We start from the raw sequence: 12,606 nt of genomic DNA, 5'->3' as shown, positions 1-12,606 counted from the left end.
AACACTGCTTTAACAAAAAAGCAAAACAGCAAGACTTATTTGACATCAAAACAAACATTTTAAAAATGCTGTCTAATCGCTCTTGCTGTACTTTGATGGCACACACAGAACAGTCTGTGCAGTGCTGCTTCAAGTCCAACACCTATTGTGTTTTATTAGGAGACGCACAACAGTTCTTCTGTTGCTTTATAGGTAATATTTTCATGTACACAATTTAGCAAAATCAGACAATATTGTGTCTAATATATTCCACAATATTAACTTCTTATTATTGAATTGTTGTAAAGAAATATCACATTTGCAACTCAGTGTTAAAAAAATGCTGGGAAATCACTTCATGTAGCCCTACAAGAGTGATTACTGATAAACTGTCTGAAAAAGAAAGAAAGTCACGTTATAGAGAAGAAAAAAATCACCCACTGACTTTCAAATCTGCTACATAGTAACGACTTTCTACTTCGAGGACCTTGATAGAAATATAGTGGAGTGAAAGGTACAATATTTGTCTTTCAAATGTAGTGAAGTTAAAGTCATAAGTTCCCAGAAAAAACTAATACTCAAGTAAAGTACAGATACTCAAAAAGTGTACTTAAGTACAATACTCAAGTAAATGTACTTAGTTACTGTCCGGCTCTGCTCGTCACTGATGGTTTACTGAAACGCTTAAAGATGCAATTCACACTGGAGACAACGTGAGTTACTCAGTCGTTTCTGCCAACTACTTTGTCACCAAAAATGCAAACTTGTTTCCTCATTTTAGGACTCATTCCTGCAGCATTCTATTTTCGCATTCAAAACCCTGTATGTATAATGTAAACGCTCTTAATAATAAAAGTCCCAAAGGGTGTTTTTGCAGTGATGCCATAGAAGAACTATTTTTATTCATTGAACAGTTTTTAAATGATAATTTTTTTTCTTAGTGTGAAAAACATTTTATAAAATCAAAAGAACCCTTTTTTCACTATAAAGAACCTATTGTGGAATGGAAAGATTCCATGGATGTTAAAGGTTCTTCATGGAACCATTGGTGCCAATAAAGAACCTTTATTTTTAAGAGTGCATGCTGATGTACAAAGACTGTTGTTGGCAGGTACGATATGGTTCTGCTGGAGAGGAAGCACTCTCTGTCTGCACTGCAGCTGGGTGGAACCCATTATGGTGTCATCACTGTGGGCGAGAACACCGCCATCCTCATCCAGGTGACGCTCTATACACACTTGCTCTACCATTCACAAAGTGACCCTGAATGTGTAAATCCTATATGTGTGTGTGTTCAGGAGCTGAGTGAGTTAGACATGAGGATTGGAGTAGCATCTGAGCGTGTCGTCATGAAACTCAAAGTCCCTCTCTCTGCAGTTCAGCCGAGAACCACAGCACACTGTCAGTTTGAAATATATTTACATTTGTCTGATCATATTAACGTTCACCCTGTATTATTTTTGCTGGGTGAAATCCAGTACTCGTTTCTTAGTAATTTTGGGGTGCTGGTTCCAAAAATTGTGCCTGTTTTGCTCTAGCACGTCACATTTTATCACAATGTATGATGCATTTCATTGCATTTTTACCTCTGACAACCATTTGTGAAGAAGTCTTGTATTATCCCTTAAAGGTGTCATATGATGCGATTTCAATTTTTCCTTTCTCTTTGGAGTGTTACAAGCTCTTGGTGCATAAAGAAGATCTGTAAAGTTGCAAAGACTAAAGTCTCAATTCCAAAGAGATATTCTTTATAAAAGTTAAGAGTCAGCCACGCCTATTTTAACTTCAAACCGCATAAACACATTTCATTACACCAAATACACAAAATAATGTTCTTTTTAGCAGCATCATATGACCCCTTTAATCTACATGTTTTTTTGTTTTTTTTTCCCCCTTTTAATGATTTGCAGTAACATCTATATCAATCTGGTTCATATCTACTCTGCATCTGTGTTGTTTGGAAACAAGTCTGAGAAGTTTGATGTCAAGGTATTTTCTTCCTCATTTATTTTAATTTCCGGTAACCTCAAAACAAATGTCAGTGTTTCTAAAGGCTATGCCAATGCCAGATGTAATATTTCCTCTGTTGTATGCTCTATTGAAAAGTATTTTGCATTCAAAGTCGCTGTACATTTTGAGATCATGGCATATGTATGTGTTTTAGGTGTTACTGGTGTGTGACGAAGAAGAGATAGCCAGCTACATCTATAGATCTCCTTACATACGCTGATGAACTCCGAGAGAGACGGACTGAGCTGGTTGGATAGAGACTGGCTAAGTGTGCGGCCCACAGAGGTAAATGACAAGTCTACAATGTGCCTAGCACAAAAAAATTGTTGCATTTATTTTATTTTTCTTCATTTAATCAAAATTATGACTTTTTGTCGCTAATCATCAGTCACCCTGTTTGAGACTTGTCGATAATTTCTCTCATTTTAAGTAGATCCAATCATTTGCTAGTAACACCAGAAAAACTATTTTCTGTAGTTAATTTGTGTGTACATGAAAAAAATAACTATCAACCTCACCAGATTTTCTTCAATAGATGGAGCTAAAAGTTTCATGTTATTATGTGCACTCAGTTCAACTATGCATTAATGTGTGTTTGTTTTAGGCGGAGTGTTGCCTTCTGCAGTTTCCCTGCATTAATCCTCTGGTTGCTCAGCTGATGTTGAGGAGAGCTCCATCACTGCATTGGCTGCTGGGAGCTTCTTTCTCTGAGCTGCAGGAAATGTTCCCACAGATCCCTCACAAAGTCATTAAGGTAGTTTTAATTTCACCAGTATCCAAGATCAAACTATCACAGGGTACATTGTTGGTTAATAGAGCTTGTTGACATTTTCACGCTCTCTCTGTTCCGCAGCTCTTCAGTGACAGCTGAGTCCAAAGTCAAAACCGGCACACTAAAGAGTGAGAATACACCCTTCTCAAACATGATCAGCCAAACTCACCCTCCTCTTCGTGTTCAGGATCCTGTTAAACCTCAGATAGAGCTGGTGGATAAGACGCCACCTAGCCAGTTCACAGAGCTGATTGGTCAGTCTTAGTGTTTTAAAGAAGACAAATTTCTTAAACCTCTCAGACAGGATCTAAAATTAACACTTGCCAAGCACTCAGAGTGAGAATAAAATAGCTTTGGTAAAAATATATATATTTATGAAAGAAATATTAATTTATGACTACATTATAAACAGTAATGTTTATAATTATAGTAAGTATAGTAATGTTTATAAACAAAATTATAAACTTTTATTGTTGTAGGAATCCTGATACCATTTAAAAGTTTGGGGTAAGTAAGGACATTAAATTGATCAAAAGTGATGTTAAAGAATTAATGACTTATAATGTCTTAAATGACTTATACTGTCATAAAATATTTCTATTTCAAATAAATGCTGTTCTTTTGAACGTTTTATTATTCAAAGAATCCTGAGAGAAAAATATATCACTGTTTACACAAAAATATAATGTAGCAAAAACTGTTTCCAACATTGATATTTAAAAGAACTGTTATTAATAATTGAGTACCAATAATAATTGAGCCTCAAATCAGCATATTTAATGGTTATATTTAATGATTTCTGAAAGATCATGTGACACTGAAGACTGGAGTAATGATGCTGAAAATTCAGCTTTGCGTCACAGGAATAAATTACATTTTAAAATACATTCAACATTCATAATGCTAAATATATTTTACTGGCTAGTTAGAAATATATATGGTCGGCAGGTGTGCTTGTTGGCAAAAGTTAATTTTGGACACTGTTGTAAAAATATCAAATGTAACAAAAAAAAGTAAAAATTTGTATTTATTTTATTTTTTTCCAGAGCAATAATTTAAATTACTTCTTTATCACATTAGCAGGTCATAACAGCAGAAGAGGAGAGGAAATATGGCCAAGAAATGAATGATCTCTTCTAGATCCAGCTCATTTTCACTCATACAACCCGTTAACGCCAAGTCAGTTCAGCCGAGGTTCAACTACGGCGAGCGTCTGGCAGCCCCAGGATGAAGGATTCATTCAAAACCCAGATCTCGTGCCAGGCCGAGCTGTTCCCTTGGCTCCTCTGCCCACTCCTGAAGTGCTGGGAGGCAGAAACACTGCGTGTGGATTCACCTGAGAATGATCTGCCCCAATAAGACAGGCGAGGAGGAGAAAACGTGCACAGTGGTACAGATACACACACACACACACACACATACACATGCAGCGACACACACATTCTTAACCTGCATGACTTCCTTTCTTCTGCGGAACACAAAAATGACATTCTTAACAATATATAAAAAAAAAAAAAAGTCTGTCAATTAATTTTAGAACATATGATTCATGAATGCATCAGCTAGTGTATTTGCTGTAAAGAAAAATAAAAAATGGTCAAATCAAACATTTGTCAAATATATATTTTACATTTACATGATTATAAAGAAACTTGTTTATAACATTTCATCTTTATTAAATTGAAATAGATTTCCCAGATCTTTTTCACAAAGTTTATATATATTTTCAAATAGCAATTAGCAAATTCATAACCTAATTCATATTCACAAAATACAAAACCTTCAGAAATGTGCAAACATACTTGCATATTAATGAATTGCGTCTGCATATCATATTTTGTATATGAATTAGGTTATGAGTTTGTGAATTGCTGTCTGTAAATATATAAACTTTCTTGTGAATGTGAATTAGCCTATGCATTTGAGAATAATATTTTGTAAATAAATTAATTTAGCTCCACACTGGAAAACAATTGGTGTATAAAACATTTCACTCAGAAATTGCTGGTAAATTTCATAATTAATTACAAAGAAATGGCAAGTAACACATTGGATCAAACGTGAAATGTTAAAGTAGAAAGACTGAAATAGTATTTTCTTATAAAACGTACTGCAATAATCTTGGTTTTGCTTAAAACAGGCAGGAATGATGGACAGACCAGACTGAGATTTTTCTGAGAAAGTGTTTCTACTTCCTCTTTGGTATATCCCTCGTTTTAATGAAATTTCATTATATTTCTAATGTTCTTCTGTAGTTTCAGTTTTTTATGTAGAATATAATGTTATGTTAATACAGTTCAGCCATATGCCCATTAAAAATATAAGTATATCATTTATAATAAATGTATATAATGAATGGTTTATAATAAATGTAGATGTTTTTCCAATAATTATTCCATTTTCACGTTTCAACTATCACCCTTTAGGTGTATTTATATCAGTTACAGTGAAGAAAATAAAAGAAAAAGAAACGGTCAAATCGAACATTTCTTTTTATTTATTTGAAATTGACATGATTATAAATATACATCCAGTTGATATTGAACTAGATTGAACTTTTTTCTTAAAATTGCATTTTTTTGTTAGATTTTATATTTTTATTATTATATATTTTTTAGAGGGTTCCCACAGTTGCCACAGCTTACAAATTGTGTTTTCCAGGACTTGAAATGTCATGAAAATGTATAAAACCTTGAAAATCATAACACTTTCAATAGTAAATATGTATTTTTAAATGATGCTCAACTTAAATTTTTTTTTAGAATATACATAGCTTTGACTTAAACCTTATGAGTGTAATTTCTATAGCATGTTTATCCTTATTTTAATAATTCATAAATGGCTGGAAAATGTATTTATAAATAATATGTTTATAAACTTTTTTAAAAATACTTTTTAAGGTTTTTCATATTTTTTATATACATATATATAAATTAATAGAATTTTGAATGTAGTGAATATGTATTTTTTATAATTACGCTCAACTCTAATTCAGTCAGGACCACTCTGGCAATAAATCATATTTATTGTTGTTAATTTATGGTATGGTTCCATATGGGGTTCAGCTTTACAATAAATCAAGATTAGCTGGGCCTGTAATAACCCCCCGGAACCATCAGCATGACATTGAAAAAAGACTACAAAATTATTTATTGATCAATACAATATGGAGATGATGGATAAGACGATGTTCAAGGACTGCTTGAAAGGCTTGTCTTGATGCGGCGATCTGAAACCGAGAAAGAAAACAACAAAATGTTTTTTTTTTTTAGTTAAATTTGAATTACAGGTTTCTAGGATGCAGCAGAAGGTTTGAGCACTGATTGTTCAGAGGTATTTAGTGCTGTTTGTTTTTTTCTCTCTAATTGTAAGACTCCGGTATTATGTGGCTCATTTATCTACTGACCTTTGACCTACAGTTGAGAATGAGCGTATGCACACATACATCTGTTAGCTTTACAGTCTGTACACAGAAGCAGGTGTAAAGGATGCATCTGAATGCAGATGAAAGAGTTCTATTCAAATGTGACACTGTATTGACAAACATGCGGCGAATTACATTTCCTGCTACACACTTCTGCTGCGACGCCGCTTATTTAGAGCTGGTCACGCCGGTCTGGAACTGAATAAATCATTCGGTATGTGAAGCTGAATTGATTGGCATTAAAAAAACATTTAAAAAAATTACCAGTCTGGATGCTGATTAGGGGCTACGGTGACAGTGGCCATTCATTTATCTCCCACGCCATACGCATTTCCAGCCCCTTGCTATTTTCTGAAATGAGCGTGATAGAAAGATAGTCATTCAATTACAGGACGATCTTCTTATCGCTGACAGTCAGAGCAGAGGAAAAGCGCCGCACGAACAGAGGAGGAGGAAGAGAGGGAGAGCGATGGGGGTCGGAGGGCTTATCTCAGCACGCCAGCAGTCTGACAGCAGCCCCTCGCAGGAATGAGCTGGAGAACAGACACTCCCACAGGGCATTTTCCTTTCTCCATCACTCTCCCTTTCACTCTCTCTGCACCCCGTGAGCCTCAGCCTCTGTAAAACACCAAACAGCCTCCATAAATAACTCCCAACACCATCTGAACTGCCCTTGTTTGCCTACTGAAACAAAAGCAAATAAAACCACAGTGTTTTCGGACACAAGGGTGTGAGGGGGAAGACGTGTGTCCAGTCTGAGGCAGTAAAACACAGCGGTGTCAATAATGTGACCGTTATCACAGCGTTCTTTCAGATGGAAAAAGGCTGTGAGAACAGCATGCTGTTCAAATCTGAACCTTTTTAACCGCTCTCTTCATTGCAAACATTGGGTCAAATCTCTTCCTTATTACACCCTTATTACAGTCAACAGTGGTTAACAATGTCAACTAAATGCTCAAATAAGAACAGTTGGGGAAGGTTTCTGCATTTAACTGGTACTTGCTGAGGTGATCTGATCAAACCACTTACCCTACAGTAAGTTACTTTTGCAGTCAAATTTATTTTAGTTTGATTCACTTTTTGTTTCCATGTTTTATTTATATACATCATACAAATAACATAATCAAATAATGTATATATTTAAAATAAAAATATATTCCGAATTTTAGTTTCAAATATAAATAATGTATACTAATAATTGTGTAAATAATATTATTTTATATAATATTATTATATATATATATAATTATTTTTAAATCCAAATGGTATTTCTCATATTACATTTTTCATACAAATAATATACTGTATATATTTAAAATATACATATTTTTTTCTTTTAAATATAATGAACATTTAAAAAAAAAAGCATTTAAAAGCATTTTAAAATATATTTAAAATAAATTTTTATTAGTGTATATAATATTATTTTAAAGCAAATTTGTATTTCTCATTTTCTATTATAGAAATAATATAATAATATACTGTATGTATTCACAATTTAAATATGTATTTTTATTTTATTTAAAACAAGCAAAACTGTATTTCTCATATTTTGCTCTTTCAATTTAGTTATGTTTAATTCATGTAAATACTAGTTTTGTTGTGGAATTCCTTAAAATGAAAACAGACGCATTTGATACAGTTAATTTGGATTGCATAGCTCATTTGGTCTTTGAAATATTTGAATTCAAATGGACAAATACAACTTTTTTTTTGACAAATACAAATTTTTGATTGCAGACTTTTGACCAAATCTGAGAGATTGCTGGAGTGTTTTTCACAGGAGAAACATCTGAGCTGCAGAAGTCTTCGTTTAGTTGCATCGCTGTCTTGGAGAAACAACTGCGTGGTGTTTCTTTCCAGTGGGAAACCGGAGCTCAGGTAGGCTGAAAGTTTGAGTGTGGATTGGGTGAGAGTTTTGTTTCGGGCAGGTTTGCGTGTTTCCTAAGTTTTTGGCAGATCTGAAAGGCAGCTCTGCAGGTGCAGGGTGTGTTGAGCGGTTGAGTCTGTATGAATGGAGTCGTGAATTCAGCTCCATCCTAACTGTGTCTGTCCTCTGCCTGAATCCTAATCCCTCCATAATCCCATTATGCAAATCCCCCACAATTCTCAGAGAGACTTTTAACGCAACAATTGCTGCAGCGAGACACAAGCTTTTGATCTGAAGGGAGGTTGAGAGTTCGGGAGAGAGCGAGAGGGGGCTTCGGAGACCTTGGCCCCCGAAGAATGTGTTGATCCACAAGCTTGCCTCTGTCATAACCTAGTGTAATTTATGTGAAGCCCCAGGACATTCTAAACAAGATTACCATCATTCAGACAAAACCCATATTATTACTCTGTCAGGGTGAATATGCTGTGGGGTATTTTGGCACCGTGTTGTCCAATCAGAGGAAGGTTTTCATTATGATGGCACTTCACTATTGGACAGAGTCGCTGTAATAGATCTGTTAGCAGGTGGACATCCAGCATCCCAACAAAAGAGGGAAGCACATTTTGTACAACAGCCACGTATTTGTTAGAGCTCATAGGCAATAAGTCTGCTTTGAATTGTCCGTCCTTTCTGTTGTTTCCCGATGGTTTGAATGTGGAAGGGTTTAAGATTATGAATCAACTCTCAACAGTAAAAAGTGGTATCTGCTGGTTCATTTGCTTCATTAAGTGCCATTCAATTTATTAGAAAAGATGTGCAATGTGAAGCTGTACAGTGTAAGCTGACTTTTAAAGAGAGTGGAAAATATGCTAAATATATTGACATTATTTGGTGGATTAAAATGAGAACATCAAAAACTAAAATATTTGTCAAAACTAACGAGGCTTGACATTTTGGTGAGATGGATTATACCTCTGAAATGGTCTTCATTTTATTTTTTATTACCCGTTTAATCCATGTTTTAATATGACTGGCAGGCTACTGTAAAGTATATCTATTTTTTTATTTGCCTATTTTTTATTTTAAATAAAAATATAAATTATAAAAATAATAAAATGTAAATACAAGTATATAAAATGATATTAGTATATTTTAAACTTAAAATAATTTTTTATAATATTGTGTATACACTATTTTTAGTGCTGTCAAAATTTGCACTTTAACGCATGTGATTTTTTTTTTCCAGTTTAACGCATTCAAAATATTTTACGCAATTAACACATTTCGTATTAAAGTGCGAAAGAAACTACAAGCATGCAATGTCGTAGTTATGTCATCAGTTAAGTCATGAAGTTACCAAAAAGGCGATTAAAGCTGTGCATGTATGAAAGTATTTGTTATATATATGAGTCACATTTAAGAACATGTCTCTGAAAACTGTCCTGGAGCAGCAGCACTGTCTCTCTCATCAAACACACCCCATTCAGCTCGTCAGCTCATTAGTAGAGACTTTAAGACCTGAAGTGAGTCAGAAAAAGGTAAAGAGTTGAGAAAATCCGATGCGTGTCAGATCCACATCATGTTCAGCAGCAGCGGCCGCTCTTAAAGCAGCCAAAATAAGCTAATAACCAGCTGCTGTGATGTCTGTTAATCCGGAGGAAATCAGTAACCTTTGAGCTTTAAGGATTCATCTATATTTAATTTAGAATTTAATTTAATTTCTGTATATTTCCTACTTGCTGAAGGGCACAGCTAAATATGACATTTATTATAGGGTTTATGTGAAGAAGTTCACTAAAATTAGTAGTTGTTATTTTTTTAAAGTCTAATAAATGTTAAAATTGATAGCTCTCTCAATTATACTGTAATGTTGAATGGCTATAGTCAGTGGTTACATATAAGGAAAAAAATTCCTAGAGACATCAGTAGTATTGGTATCAGTGATACTCGCTTCATAAAAAGATGCCATTAAACAAATACTAAAAATATACTGTCTTTACGTTGTTTCTACATTAATTTGAAGATTGAATGTGAAATTATTGCAATATAAAAGTATAATTAATAACTTTAATGTTAGGTGGGATTAATCACTATTAATTTCGGGGAAAAGTGTGATAAATTTTTTTAATCGATTGACAGCACTAACTATTTTATGTTCATATTTTTTATGTTTCTATTAAGTTTTAGTTAGTACTGTATATCTATGTATGTATATAATTTATAGATAAAAGTAATTTAATCTACATATAATTAATTTAATAATAAGATTTAGATTTGATTAATTAATACAATTTAAATACTAAAAAATTAAGTTATAATTATAAAAAATATGCTATATAGCATATTTATATTTAAATTTATATTTTTAGTATTTTTATTTATATTAAGAGTGTTTGAGTTTTTGCTGTGAATTGAAGATTAAGCGCAGGGCATGATGCATACAAAAGCTTTTTATATGAAATTAATGTACCCTGCTTGGTTTAAACAGTAGACTGCAGTTTGTTTTTCATGTTCAGTTGGTCAAAAGTTGGATTTCTTTGTATTTAGCCCCCCAGATGCTATAGCTGTGAATGGAAACACAATTATGCGCATTATGTTAATCAATTTAAACGCATTAATGGCAGATGTAAAAATCATGCCCCCCATTCCTCCCCCCACACCGCTCACACCCTGCAACGTCACACAGCGGCATGACTATAAAAATGAGAAGCACAACCCAAACCCCACTCCTCCCTCACATCCTCGCTCTCTTTCACCCTGTTTTCCATCTGAGGCGTCAAGGGTTCAGAGAGTGTCAGATAGCTGAGAGTGAGAGGACGGATGCTGATTTATATTACTTCTGCAATTACCTGACAGCACTTTATCTTTCCTAAACACTCTGCTCCGTGCTGCTTTCACTTGATGTCGGGACTATTTTTCAATTTGTGCCTGATGCTCCAACGTTCATAGAGCTTCAAGACAACAGAAAGTGGTAAGTGTTTGTACTTAACTATTAACAAAATCCTTTTCATTTGTCCCCATGCTCATTTTCAGATAATGGCATGACCGTCTATTTTTTTTTTGTTTTTGCAGAAGTACTGCAGTATCATGACCAGGAAGGTGTTCACCAACACACGCGAGCGCTGGCGCCAATATAATGTCAACACAGCTTTCGCAGAGCTGCGGAAACTCATCCCCACACACCCGCCCGAGAAAAAGCTCAGCAAGAACGAGATCCTGCGGCTGGCCATGCGCTACATCAACTTCTTGGTGACTCTGCTGGAGAGCCAAGGCGAAGAGCCGTCAGCTCACTCGCAAGCCGCGCTCCTCACGCTGATCACAGGGAACATGCAGAAGCTGCGCACCGACCGCACCTGGACCAGCGACACCGACCCGCCCTCGCCCGGGTCCAGCTGCGACAGTTCAGAAGCCTGGTAGAATGAAGCGAAAGTGAGGGGATTCTGTGATTGTGATGTTTTTGAAAGTTCCATCGCCATGGAGGGACAAAGCTGGATTTTTGGAACTCGGAATGTTTGCTATAACATCACAATCACTCATTTCAGCCAAGCTGTTTGGAAACGAATGATCTTTGGAAACCCAGAAACACTTTATTCACCAGTACTGCTGTAATTGAGCAGGAACCCCGAACAGCATATATGCATGGTCAAGGATGCACTTTGGAAGCATCTAACTGATACTTCGTAGTATTAATGTAATTTAATTTCCTTGACTGAATTAATGCTCAAGAATGTTTTGTTTGAGATTGAAGGCAACCTCAGAATTGAAACTGTAATTTATTTGATCGTATTTAATTGTTTATTTAATATTTATGCTTTCAATGGATTCAGCACATGCGGCTAGTTGTACATTAAATTGTAATTTATTAAATGGAAAATGTTATTGTTTAAACTACTCTGCATTCACAAAAACAAAGTATGTTTTGCCAAAGATTATTTTTGTGCATTCATTATTCAAAAGTGTAGAATGTTTTTTCTCAATAATTGAATAATTGTTATTTGAAAATTATTTATTGTATTAATGTAGTAGTCTGTTTGATATTAAAATGCTTCAAAAATTCCATCTGCAAATTCACTAAACTCTTTCAAACATCATCAGGTTGTTAAATGTGGCTGTTGTTCTAACTGGTTTGTAGGAACCAGTGTGCATGCATTGGTCAGCTCTGAAGACTCTGATTGGCTTTTATGTTATGGTCAGATAATTGTTCACTGCAGTGGCTGTTTAAGAGCCGTGTGACCATAGCGATGACCTCTGGAAGTGTCCAAGCCACATGAGAGAGGTGATTGTAGACACAGCTTAACTTTTGGTCTGAGGCCAGAGGTCATTTTGGAGTCAAAATCCACACTCATCAGTGACCAATCAGATGCACAAAGAGGGAGTGTGTATATTTGTGTTGCATTCAAACTCAGTATAATTTTCAGTATTATTGTAGTATAAAGTTTTTTGTGCATTATATTAATGGACATTTTTAAGGGGATAAATGTGCTAATAAAGTCAGAGGTTCTGTTTAAATGTCAATAGTTATTAAAAAAAAATAAAAAAATAACTAAATAT

The 12,606-nt window shown here is 34.6% G+C and overlaps 1 protein-coding gene across 1 annotated transcript; it reads left to right on the top strand.

Moving 5' to 3' along the window:
• Positions 1 to 10,727: 10,727 nt before the first annotated feature.
• LOC107667406 (T-cell acute lymphocytic leukemia protein 2-like) lies at positions 10,728 to 11,902 on the top strand. Its single transcript, XM_016459084.1, has 2 exons — positions 10,728 to 11,026; positions 11,128 to 11,902. Exon 2 carries the CDS (start codon positions 11,143 to 11,145, stop codon positions 11,470 to 11,472), a length of 330 nt encoding a protein of 109 aa, XP_016314570.1. The 5' UTR covers positions 10,728 to 11,026; positions 11,128 to 11,142; the 3' UTR covers positions 11,473 to 11,902.
• The last annotated feature ends 704 nt before the right edge of the window (positions 11,903 to 12,606 follow it).

Source organism: Sinocyclocheilus anshuiensis, unplaced genomic scaffold (genome assembly GCF_001515605.1).
Source record: "Sinocyclocheilus anshuiensis isolate Anshui unplaced genomic scaffold, SAMN03320099.WGS_v1.1 scaffold373, whole genome shotgun sequence".
Lineage (NCBI taxonomy): Eukaryota > Metazoa > Chordata > Actinopteri > Cypriniformes > Cyprinidae > Sinocyclocheilus > Sinocyclocheilus anshuiensis.
Note: the sequence above shows the minus strand (reverse complement) of the source record. Positions and strands in the feature narration are given on the sequence as shown.

Coding starts and splice junctions, on each gene's coding strand:
- LOC107667406 (XM_016459084.1), top strand. CDS start 11,143: ATGACCAGGAAGGTGTTCACCAACACACGCGAGCGCTGGCGCCAATAT.